The 12,922-nt window shown below is 44.9% G+C and overlaps 1 protein-coding gene across 1 annotated transcript in view; it reads right to left on the reverse strand.

The window, feature by feature from the left end:
• Positions 1–12,922, reverse strand: part of SLC1A4 (solute carrier family 1 member 4) — a 34,936-nt gene continuing 22,014 nt past the window's right edge. Inside the window, exons 5-8 of the mRNA XM_054475962.2 lie at positions 7,202–7,435; positions 5,611–5,805; positions 5,197–5,331; positions 1–2,964 (exon numbers count right to left, since the gene is read on the reverse strand). Of these exons, the coding sequence (XP_054331937.1) occupies positions 2,730–2,964; positions 5,197–5,331; positions 5,611–5,805; positions 7,202–7,435 (799 nt within the window). The 3' untranslated portion in view covers positions 1–2,729. The remainder of the gene's footprint in view (positions 2,965–5,196; positions 5,332–5,610; positions 5,806–7,201; positions 7,436–12,922) is intronic.

The following is a 12,922-nucleotide window of genomic DNA, read 5'->3' on the forward strand; positions in this document are numbered from 1 at the left end:
TTCCAGTGGAAACACTGTATTCATTTCTGAGGACTGTGCTATGTTTTAAGGCAATTATCACACGTACAAAACAGTCAGATGAACAGTATCTGAACAGATTTACCACAACATGTTAGAAAGAGAACAGCAGGGGAAACGTTTTCAGACAAGGAGATAATGAGATTTTCCCCAGTCAGGTAACCCCTGGTCTACTGACTCTGTGGACTGAAAACCAGGAAGATACACAACACATTCTCTCTTCTCGCCTCCAAGGGGAAGGGCCGCCGGCACACTCTTGGAAACACCCTTCTCCAGACCGAGACACACTTCTTACTGCAGGGCCAGGCCAGGACACAGGATGGTCGGCCAATGAGTCTTAAGTCCAGCTCTAATTTCACGCTTTATGGCTTTGTGAAATTCATCTTTAGAAATGGGAAAATGGAGATACCACAGACATACAACTTGTAGTTAATAGTTAAGTTCACCTCTATCCAAACACAAACTTGCTTGGCTTGGAGCTAAAACTATACACACACACACACACACATACACAACACACACACACACAACACACATGTGTGTATAGATATACATATGTGTGTGTGTGTGTGTGTGTTGTGTATATGTATATGAAGGAAGAAAAAAATATTTACTGAAGCCTGAAAAATAGTGAGTGTTCATTTGCCATTTGGAATCAAACAATGTGATTGTTTCCCTTGAAAACAGAAGAGTATCAGCAACATGCTCTACCCAGCGGGGAAAAGTTTCCAGTTTCCTCTGCACGGTTCCTGGTCCCTTCTGGCTTCACAGGAGACTGGAATGGCTTAGCTGGTTTAAAGAGAGCTGGGCTTTCCCCCTGGCTGGGTCAACTCTGTGTCCCACGGCTCTTCTTCACCCTTTCTGCTCAGGCTCATGTCCCCAATTTTAAGAAGGGGGTGTGGCTTGATGGTCTCCGTTCCATCTACCCATTCTCATCTCAATGGTACACACATCCATAAGCGTGTGCCCCTGTCTGTAGGGCCCAGGTGACACATAGCAACAGGGAAAACAAGGGAATGAAGGAGGCTGAACACTGGGGAGCTTTAATGGCCTGTTATAGGGTGGCAGAAACTGCCTGGGTCTGGGAGTCACAGCAAAATCAGGTGCCCAGAACCATGGTGGAAGGTGGGGTTGCTAGTCATGAAAACTTGAAGGACATTAGGAAGAGGCTGCGTTTGATGCTGTCAAGTAACTACACACAGAACAAGGGCATGATAAAAGTCCTAATGCACATAGACAACAAAGCCCTGCTCAGAAACACTGTCCTCACCAGCAGAAGGACTCTGTGGAGAAAGCTGTCCCTTACATAGAAAAAGAGCATACTGGGTTAGCACTTGATATCCAAGAAGTGAAATGGTCGTTTTCAAAGATTAACAGTTTGCCTCACCAAATCCCTCTGAGGTAGGTAAGAGGCAGGTGACATTAGCCCCATTTTACAAATGGGGTAAAGTGAGGCCCCAGGACCTGTTACATCACGAATATGCATCAACAGCCACAAACAGCACGCTCTCAGATCTTCCCCCTCACTTAGCTTAGAACCGTGTCAGCAGGTAATTGGAAAAACATGGACCATTTCGCTGATAATTTTAAACTTGGATGTACTGGCAAGAAAGAGATCTATATTTTGAAATCAGCCAAAGCCAGGGGACCTGGGAACCTGTGAATGGGAGTACCCCACTCCAATTAGTACATGGTTTTCTCTGGGGTGGTGGTGGTTTTGTTTTTGCTGCAGTGCAGCATTTTACAGAGTGTCCAGTTGAATTCAAATAATAGATGATAAATCAACAAGGGTCCTGAATGTGATGACTACATCACACCTCTCCAGGGAAGGAGGCCCCTCTCTGGGCTGTTGCCAAATCAGCGTGAATGGAGAAAAAGCTAAAGTGTTGTCAGAGGCCCAGGCCTCTGGAAGGAAGCAGAAAAGTGCCCCAGGGCTGGGATGAGAACTGGGACAACTGTGTGTGAAACCTGTCCTGTCCTGATTAGATTAGAGAACCCTCTGCCCCGCTTCGCCCCCACAGGGCTGCATTCCCTCTCCTTTTTTCTTTGACCTCAGAATCTAAGTTGTTTACCTAAGGCTGTGGACCAGAGACCCCCACAGTGCTAACACCCACCTGGAGTATTTCTAACTTGACAATGTATGGCACCTGCAGTCTCCCAGAACCCAGGGATCAGAAGCTATCCACACCTAGCTATAGCACAAACTCTTTAAACACCTGAGTCCCAGCTCAGCAAAGTCCAGCCATGGCTAAGAATTTGAGCATTTTTTCAATTACTGCAACTCAAGGCAATGCGACAGATGACTATAAACCCCCTTGGTTTGCTCAGAAAACACCTGATGCAGAGCTGACTGGGGAGAGTGAAATACATCTGCATTTTTTCCAAGGTGTAACCACACAGGACCCTGTGAGTCCATGATTTCTTAAGCCTGGCAGCCCAAGGGGTTGTTTCCAAACAGATCCCTGGTGTACACACAGTTGCACCTGGACATGGATCAAGCCGAATGTCAGAACGTCCTTGTCCTTGGTAACCAGTTCCAGCTGGGGAGCCTGATGCCAGTGCCGAGAGGTAAGCCTCAGGCCAGCGACTGGGCCAAAGCATTGCTTGGGAGGGTAAAAGTTGGCAAGGGCAGTGCCCTATGTCCATGACTGGCGGCTGGGTGAACAGGGTGGGACATCACTGCTGGCAGGCAAGCCCAAAGCCCAGCCCCATCACAGAACCGACTCCTTGGATTCCAGTTCTGGGACACTGGCCACGGGGCCGGCGGGGTTCTGGTGTGTCACCAGGGGCGATGTCTCCTCCTCAGACTTGCAGTTGGGGATGGCTTCCACTTTCACCTCAGCAAGTTCCTGCTCGCCTTTCTTTGTTGCCTTCTGATTCAGGTGGTGGAGAATGCCCGCACCCAGGGCGTCCCCTTCCACATTCACCACCGTGGTGGTCCGGTCCCTGGTGGGAAAAGAAGAGGCAGCTATTACATCTACTGCTGGGCAATCGGGTCCTGTCACAGGCAGCCTGGATGCCGAGGGAAAGTCATGATTGTGAGGGGCCCTGTTGCTTCCTGGAGAGCATGCTTCTAAGGCACAGGCTTTACCTTATTCTAAATTGATTTTCTTTAAACACTTTTTATTTTTATAGAAAGAATAAAAAAGAGCATAAAGAAGCAAACAAGCCACTCACCCCTAGTCCACAACTGAGTGAATCTGTATGTACATTTTAATCTATTTCCTTCCAGTCACTTTTCTATACACATATTTTATATGTATTAGACACCATAATTAAAAATCACACATAAGCCAGGCACAGTGGCTCATGCCTGTAATCCCAGCAATTTGGGAGGCTGAGGTGGGAGGACTGTTTAAGGCCAGGAGTTTGAGACCAGCCTGGGCAACATAGTGAGATCCTATCTCTACAAAAAATAAACAAATTAGCTGGGCATGGTAGTGTGTGCCTGTAATCCTAGCTACTCAGGAGGCTGAGGTTGGGGGATTGCTTGAGTCCAGGAGTTCAAAGCTTCAGTGAGCTATGATGATGCCATTGCACTCCAGCCTGGACCACAGAGTAAGATCCTGACTCTAATGAGTAAACAAATAAACAAACATATTGGGATAATAGTGTGGATACGGTTTTGTGTCTAGCTTTTCTTCCACTGAATAATACACTGTGGGAGTTTCCCTTCTGTTTCTCATTTCAATGCTACTTTACTGCGGATGTTAATCTTCATATGTGTTTCATTGCCATCGGCAAATATAAATACCATCTCAAAGAAAATATCACTATCCTTTCCAGAAGCTAGCTTGTTGTGTTATAGATTAGCCAATACCATTCCCCTGTCCCTGGAGCTCAGAGGAAATATTGTGCACATTTTGAAGAGAGGGAAAAATGTGGTCTTCCCTGAGGGCACTGGGGAGCTGACTCCCTGCAGAGTGCGGTCCTGCTGTCTGCAGAATCAGAGGGGATGGGGTGGCTGGCAGGCCTGTGTGACTTCAGGTCTCCACTGGGCAGCCGGCTTGGTGCCCTGTTTCCCTGTTCCTGGCCAAGCACCTCTTTGATGCCTCTTCTCCATGCACAGGAGGTGGCTGGGTGAGGAAGGAGAGGGGGCCTCTGTCAGCTCTGGTCCTGTCCAGCTGGCCAGCTCAGGGACAGAGTTCCCTCTGATGAGGTGTCTGCGCAATACAGGTCTCTTTTGCAGATTTTACCCTCATTGCTCTGAAAAGCCCCTTCAAGTTGGAAAAACCACCATTCCCACCTGCAGCAGGCCAGTCCACGAGCCCAGTGCCAGGCCCTGCCTGTGACTAACCTGGTCTGGAGTGTCTTTCTTTGCTGACATGAATTGAATGTTTTACCACATGCTCATTATTCTGTGTGCTGTTCCCGTGCTAACTTGCTCAGTCTTCCCCACAACCCTGGTGTGCGTGCTATGATCATTCCCATTTTACAGATGAGCAGACCAAAGCACACACAGTGCACATTACACAACTACTAGATGGCAAATCTGGGATTTCAATCCAGGCATCTGGGCTCCAGGGCTCATTTTCTTACCCACAGGCTCTACTGTCTCAACTTTAGTACCTCAGCCAGCCTTCCATATAAAATAGATATTATTCATGCCTGCAAAAGGTATCATGTGACTCAAGGAATCCATGCACAGAAACTGTTTTGTGTCTTCACAGCAGCCCCAGAGATGTGGTCTGGATCACACCTTCTTCCCTACTTCCTCCTCTGCTGAGCCCAAGCCCAAGTCACTCACATCGGCATGGTTCATCCTCTCTCCCCTCACAGAAATCACTCCTTGGAATTTTCCAGGCCAGGGACAATCATTCCCAAAGGATTACTGCTCCATCGACTTATTACTCCTATGCAGTCAGCAACTCCACAGACCCTTGTGTCCCTTGGGCCTGCTCTGAGGGCCTCAGCTGTGGACCCCTACTTTACTGGATGCTATAAGCAAGTTCTTGGTAATGACATCTTATGGTCATTCCTGGATGTTTGGGGGCATGTGACTTTCATATTGTTTAATTTTTCCTAGCTCTAAATTTTGCCCTTTTAGCTCCACTGTAGCCTCCTTCACAAGGCTGGAGTGTGTCTGAAGTTTCTCTGCATGGCCCAGGCCCAGCAGTGTTAAGCTCCTAGGGAACTCAGTGCAGACTCTTTTTGGTGTTCTCAGGACTTGTTACTTACACAATCCAGTCCACAGCCAGGATCAGAGGCAGGTCGTGAGTAGGCAGCCCAATGGCCTCCAAGATAATGGCAATGGTGAGGACCCCTCCAGCTGGCACGCCTGCTGCTCCAACACTGGATGCTGTGGCAGTCACTCTAAGGGATGGCAGAGCAGGGCCAGCCATTAACATAGAGCATGGAGTGGACACAGAGAAATGCAGACCATGCAGCTGCAATGTGGCTGGAAACTAAAAACCACCCCGCCATAGGCTCTGCTGGCTACGCCCTTGAGAGTCAACACACACTCTTCAAGTAACGAATCCCCACTGTCCTCATTTTATGAGCGAGACACCAAGTTGTGGTGAGATTGGTTTTTCAAAGGAAATCACAAGAAAAGCCTTCAATTTTGAGCCAGGGAAAGAATGAGGAACTTACAGAATGGTGAAAATCTGTCCTGCGTTGAGCTCTACGTTGTTGAGTTGTGCAATGAACACCGCGGCCACACACTGGAAGATGGCTGCTCCGTCCATGTTCACGGTGGCCCCGATGGGGAGAATAAACCTGCTGATCCTCTTGTCCACACCATTGTTCTCTTCAATGCACTTCATCATAGAGGGAAGGGTCGCTGAGCTAGAAATGGGAAAAACAAACCGCCAGACATGACAACAGTCCCAGGCAGGCTAACGTGTCTTGTCTCAGACCCCAGAACAGAGCAATTAGCACCATCTTCATTTCTGGCTTTCTTCTCTTGAAATAAGGGAAAAAACAGAATCACTTTAAAACTTCTGTCACAACACGAGGCTTTGGCAACTCCCAAGATACTTAAAATATGACTGCCTTCATTTACCTATTCTATTATTTACTTGGATTCACGTGTTCCAAGTTAAGAACTGCACATTGCCTCCCGGTGCAAAACATTCCCAAGAGAACAAACAACTAATTACTCTACATGTGCATCTCCTCTCTTGAGTGCTCCCCTCCCAAAAGTAAATGGTCAACTATGATCTTTTTTTTTCTTTTAGGCCAAAACCCGGAAATGGCTCTGTGAGCTTGGAAAGAATAACTAAGTAGATAACCATAAGAACAGTACCTGCTCCCTCTAGCTGGCTCTGCAGGCTCTGCAGAGGTTAGTTGGTGCAGCTGAGAAACAGGTTTTTGTCTAGGCCAGAGGAACTTCCTTCCCTAATTTTTTTTTTTTTACCCCCACCTCTGTGTTATATAAATAGCCATCCAGATTGGGAGGAAGTGAGCAGTAGAGGCAAAACTAAATGTGTGAATGAAACAACGTGCTGCCATCCTTTGAAAGTTTTAACATATTTGGAAAACCCAGTGTTTTTGTTTTTGTTTTTTTTGAAGGTTTTCCAGTGAATGACAGGATGCATCTCTTGTGCCAAATTAGACAATCCCACACTATTGTGGACTCCTAGAGGGCTAAGCATGCATCCCTCACCATGGTACCTCAGACTCGTTTTCTAATTCACATATCCAGAAAGGGAGAATTGGGCAGGAACCATTCTAGAAACTTCCCTGCAATGCATTTTGAGTTAGGTGGGCTGCCTTCTTTTACTCAGGGAAAGGTCTTCCTAATTAGGGTGAGGGACCCGCAGCTGGGCTAACTAATGATCTGCTAACCTCTAAGGAGCAAGAGGGAGAAGAGAATGAGGTAACTTCAGTAGAATAGTAAATGAAACAGAAACCCACCCCAGGGGAATACAGAAAAGCTTTTGGGCTGGTCATTTTAAGAAATCATGTGAGGCTCAGTGTGGCTGTGCATGCCTGTAATCCCAGCTATTCGGAAGGCCGAGGTGGGAGGATCACTTGAGCCCAGGAGTTCGAGACCAGCCTGGGCAATCACGGGAAGATCCTGTCTCTTAAAAAAGAAAAAATAAAAAAATAACAGAAGACCGATTTAGAGTTTTCCAGGAATTAAAGTATGTCAAGACACTGGTTGTGCATCTACCACTGGGCTCACCTGGTTCCATGTTAATATGGCTCAGAGCAGTGAAGAGACCCAAAACCCACTTACCTGGAGCAGGTAGCAAATGCTGTCGCAAATGGGGCGAGGAGGCCCAGGAGGAACCTGAATGGGTTTTTTCGTGTGAAAACAAAATAAATAAGTGGCAGAACAATTCCTCCATGAATAACATGGCCCAATATAGATGCGAAGATGTATTTCCCCAGGCTGGTCACCAGCACGATGATGTCTTTCATTTCCACAATCTTGCTTCCAACAAGGAACATGATGCCCACAGGTACGTACCTAGGGCACAAGCACAGGTTACTCATCAGTAGGGGATAAGGCTGGGGTGAGAGATGCAGGTCCTTCCTGAGGCAGAATGCAGGGACTTTCAACCAGGCCGTTTTCATCTCTCCCTAGGATAACCCCGAGGAACCGAAATGGTCAGGGTTATACCATCCCCATTTTACAGGCCGTGAGACTGGGTAAAATGAGGATGACCACTCACCAAGGGCAACAGAGTCAGGACCAGAACCCAGACATCTTTCCCCTTGGATACAGTATGTCCTTAACAGAAGGATGCTACCAGTCACAAGGATTCCCAGGAGGAAAGGCAAGGAAATCGAGATCAAAGCCTCCAGGATTGTGAGCCTGACTTTTGGCTTTGCTCAGGCTTGTTCTGAGAACTTAGAAACACAAAAGACTAACACCTATTTCACAGAGTGGCTGTGATAGAAAATTGAGCCAAAGCTAGGACTTTTGTGAAGTTTTAAATTCTTTGTGGCTTAGACAACATGATTCCGTGGGAAAAAGTCATTAACAATGACACTCTGGGAACACGCCTGGAGCGTGAGAGTTTTTTAAAGGCAGGATGGGAAGGAATGGACTGTGGGAGCTACAAAGAACAAAAGTCAGTTGTTTTGAATTAATATAAATTCAGGAAGAATTTTCTAACTGCTGACTTTACTTGTAAATTTTAATTGCGTAGGTAATAATGTCACATAGTTCAAATTTCAAGGGGTACAAAAGAGTGAATAGAGTGAAGTCTCCCTCTCATCTGTATCCCAAGCACCCAGATTTCCCCTCCCTGGAGACAATGTCACTAGTTTCTTGAGTTTTCTTTCTAGAGATATTCTAAGCAGTAATTATTAATTAAAAACCCAATAGTAATACATGAATACATTCTCCTTTCAAAAAATTAAAATGTAGATGACACCAAAATCCTCTTTAAGTACCATCGTCAAGCCAGGATCTTCCTCAAATAACCACTCCTACCTCCTATGCAATTAGATAGATAGGTATGTATTTAAATCTGTGTGTTTATTTCTTTTTCACCCTATATTACATCTTTGAAATCTTTTCATATCAATACATAGAAATCTACCCCATTCATTTTTTAATGTGGTAAAATATACATAAAATTTACCATCTTAACCATTTTTAAGTGTAGAGTTCAGTGGCATGAAGTTCATTCACATTCTTGTGCAACTATCATCACTATCCAAATCCAGAACTTTTCCATCATCCCAAACTTTGAAATCATTAAACGTAACAGCCTATTTTCCCCTGCTCACAGTTCCTGAGAATCACTGTTGTACTTCCTGTCTCTCTGAATTTGACTATTCTAGGTACACAAAGGTGGAATCATACAGTATTTGTCCTTTTGTGTCTGGGTTATTCCACTCACGATGTCTTTGGGCTTCATCCACATTGGAGCATGAGCTAGAATTGTACCCCTTTCTAAGGCTGAATAATATTCTGCTGTGTGTCTCTATTTCATTTTGTTTATCCATTTACCCAGTGATGGACATTTGGGTTGTTTCCACCTTTACCTCATTGTCTTTAAATATTATCTTCAGAATGGAAATACCATAGGTTATTTTGTCATCATCCTGTTGGTGGATGTTTAAGTTGTTCCCAGGTTTATCATTACAAACGACACTGCAAACATGCTTCATGGTAACCACATGCCTTTGTTCTCTAGGTAGAGATGCCAAGAAGTGAACTGCTAAGTTATAGGATGTGCACATTTTAAATTTCAGTAGATACTGCCCTATTGTTCTTCACAGTGGTTATTCCTTATCACATTCCCACCAGCAGTCCAGGAGAATAATCTTCCCTCTGCAACAGTGGTTCTTATCCAGGGATGATTTTGTCTGGAAGACAGTTTGGTTGTCACAACTTTTGGGACATGGTGCTAGTGACATCATGCAGGTGGCGGCCAGGATGGTGCTAAACATCCTACAGTCATGAGACAGCCTCCCACAAAGACTGATCAGCCCAAAATGTCAATAGTGTCATGGTTGAGAAACCCCACCCTCACCATTATCAATGCCTGGTAAAACCAAATTTTCATTTCCCTTATTTCTAATGAGGTTGAGCATCCCTTAAAATGTTTACTGGTCATTCAGGTTTCACATACGTTGTCTATTTTCTGATAGTTTGTTCAGTGATTTTTCTTTTTCAGTAAGCAGAACTCTTTTTTTCTATATATACAGTATGCAAATATATATATCAACTTTTAGAAATGAATGTCTTGACTTTTAACTTTGTTCAAAGTATCTTTTGCATGCAGACTTTTTATATTTTGATGTGGTTAAGTTTAGCAGCTTTTTATGGCTTTTGCTTTTTATGTCTTGTTTAGGAAGACTTTCCCTGCCTCTATATTTTCTTCTAATATTTTTAGAAGACTCCTCTCTTTCTTTCCTTCTTTTCTTCCTTCCTCCCTGGTTAGTTTAATCCAGGAGTTAGCAGCGTGAGTTTTTGTAAATAAAGTTTTGTTGGAACATGGTCATGCTCTTTCATTTACAAATTGTGAATAGGTACTTTTCTCCTACAGTGGCAGAGTTGGGTAGTTGCAATAGAGAGCATGTGGCTTGCAAAGTTGGCTGACTCTGGGTTTAATACATCTGAAAGTTATTTCTGTGAATAGTGTAGGGTAGGCAGGTACTAGGGTTTTGGAGTGGGTAGTTAGTAAAGGAAAGATTGCAGAAAGCGGTAATACTGACAATGCCTCCCATACTTGGTTGAGATCCCTTAACTAGTTAAGGCATTTTAAACTTCAATTCTGTGTAATATACATTTCTGAGCAACAGGTCTCTCGCTTTCTTGCTGCAGTTAGACATTCAGCAGGATCTGCCTTACTGAATACCTGCTTATGTTACTGGTACATCAAATTGAAGGAATGACTAAATTGGTTTCCAGATTAAAAGCAAATGTCCGGCCAGGCGCAGTGGCTCATGCCTGTAATCCTAGCACTTTGGGAGGCCAAGGTGGGGCGGATCACCTGAGGTCGGGAGTTTGAGACCAGCCTGACCAACATGGAAAAACCCTGTCTCTACTAAAAATACAAAATACGCTGGACGTGGTGGCGCATGCCTGTAATCCCAGCTTCTTGGGAGGCTGAGGCAGGAGAATTGCTTGAATCTGGGAGGCGGAGGTTGTGGTGAGCTGAAATTGTGCCATTGCACTGCAGCCTGGGCAACAAGAGTGAAACTCTGTCTCAAAAACAAACAAAACAAAACAAAACAAAAATGCAAATGTCCTAACATGGGAGTATCAGTGATATGGTTTGGATTTATGTCCTCACCCAAATCGCATATTGAATTGTAATCCCCCACCTTCCCCGTCTGTCTTCCTCCTGCTCTGGCCATGTGAAGACATGTCTGCTTCCCCTTTGCCTTCTGCCATGCTTGTAAGTTTCCTGAGGCCTTCCCAGCCATGCTTCCTGTATAGCCTGTAGAACTGTGAGCCAATTAAACCTCTCTTCATTATAAATTACCCTATTTCTTTATAGCAGTGTGAGAACGGACTAATACAATCAGTTTCTTTTTCTACTTTTAAATTTAATTTAATTGTCTATATTTTGTAGAGATAGGGCTTCACTTTGTTGCCCAGGCTGGTCTTGAACTCCTGAGCTCAAGCAATACTCCAGCCTTGGCCTCCCAAAGTGCTGAGATTACAGGCATGAGCCGCTGCACCTGCCCCAGTTTCTTTTTTTTTAGTCTAAACTTTGGAAAATATTAATATTTTAGACTTAAAAAAAGCCAAGAAAAGAACTTGACATCTAAGTACCTTTTCTTTTCTGAAAATATCAGTTCTCTCCCTAGAACAACAATCACATGAAATGGCATTGGCAGTGTTAGAGTCAGGCTCTGGAATTTTCAGATTGAACAAGAGAAACATCACTGGTAGGGGGTCTAAACTTAGCCTCCCATTCAATTTCAAACTTCTCCTAAAATCAGTCCAGCTGTCATCCAGCACTATCTGAGAGAGAGAAGTTCTGGGATCTTTACGGGTTGAAAATAAGGAAAATGCTTTGTGCATGGAAGGAGAAACTAGTTCTTAACAATTAAGTAGGCTGGGCGCAGTGGCTCATGCCTGTAATCCCAGCACTTTGGGAGGCCGAGGTGGGCGGATCATGAGATCAGGAGATCGAGACCATTGTGGTTAACACGGTGAAACCCCGTCTCTACTAAAAATACAAAAAATTAGCTGGGTTTGGTGGCGGGGCATCTGTAATCCCAGCTACTGGGGAGGCTGAAGTAGGAGAATGGCTTGAACCCGGGAGGCGGAGCTTGCAGTGAGCCGAGATCGCACCACTGCACTCCAGCCTGGGCGACAGAGCGAGACGCCGTCTCAGAAAACAAAAAAACACAAAAACAAAACAAAAAAACAAGTAGAAGTGGCTGGGTGCAGTGGCTCATGCCTGTAATCCCAGCACTTTGGGAGGCTGAGGCAGGCGGATTGTCTGAGGTCAGGAGTTAGAGACCAGCTGGCCAACATGGTGAAACCCTGTCTCTACTAAAAATACAAAAATTAGCCAGCCATGGTGGCGGGTGCCTGTAATCCCAGCTACTCGGGAGGCTGAGGCAGGAGAATTACTTGAACCCAGGAGGTGGAGGTTGTAGTGAACCGAGATCACATGACTGCACTCCAGCCTGGGCAAGAGAGAGAGGCTCCGTCTCAAAAAAAAAAAAAAAAAAAAAAAAAAAAATTAAGTAGAAGCCAGAGAGGTCTGGTTTGGGTAAAACAGCAGGATAAAACTTATGAGAGATTGATACTGGAATTGGTATGATTTCGGAGTGAGGGAGCTGGTCAAATTTTTACCTTTTAGCAAATAACCAATCTAAGAATTGTTACTTAACAATCATGCTTTCATTGATATGACACAAAGAAACATTTACAAATTAAAAGCCTACATAAAAGGACTAGGCGCAGTGGCTCACACCTGTAATTCCAGCACTTTGGGAGGCCGAGGCGGGTGGATCACCTGAGGTCAGGAGTTTGAGACCAACTTGGCCAACGTGGTGAAACCCCTCTCTACTAAAAATAAAAAAAATTAGCTGGGTATGGTGGCGGACGCCTGTAATCCCAGCTTCTCGGGAAGCTGAGGCAGGAGAATCGCTTGAACCCGGAAGGTGGAGGTTGCAGGGAGCTGAGATCGCACCACTGTACTCCATCCTGGGCAACAAGAGCAAAACTCTGTTTCAAAAAAAAAGCCTACATAAAAGAAGAGCATTCCAACTTTATATATGCATGGGGTGAAAATGGACTTGTCCTTGTCCTCTATGCTGTGAACTACTATAGTAAAGGGTCCCTTTGAAGCTTCAAGTCTATCATTTTCAGATAAATGAACCTTATTTCATGCAACAGATAGCAAACTAATGGAATTCACTGCCCCACAAGATGACATGGGCAACCCACATGAACTGGCTGGTGGTAGGAACCCATAAACAGATCCTGGTGATGGAAACACCAAGGGGTCAGTGTGGACACTGAGGAAGTGAC

This window comes from Pongo pygmaeus, chromosome 12 (genome assembly GCF_028885625.2).
Source record: "Pongo pygmaeus isolate AG05252 chromosome 12, NHGRI_mPonPyg2-v2.0_pri, whole genome shotgun sequence".
In the NCBI taxonomy this organism is placed as follows: Eukaryota; Metazoa; Chordata; class Mammalia; order Primates; family Hominidae; genus Pongo; species Pongo pygmaeus.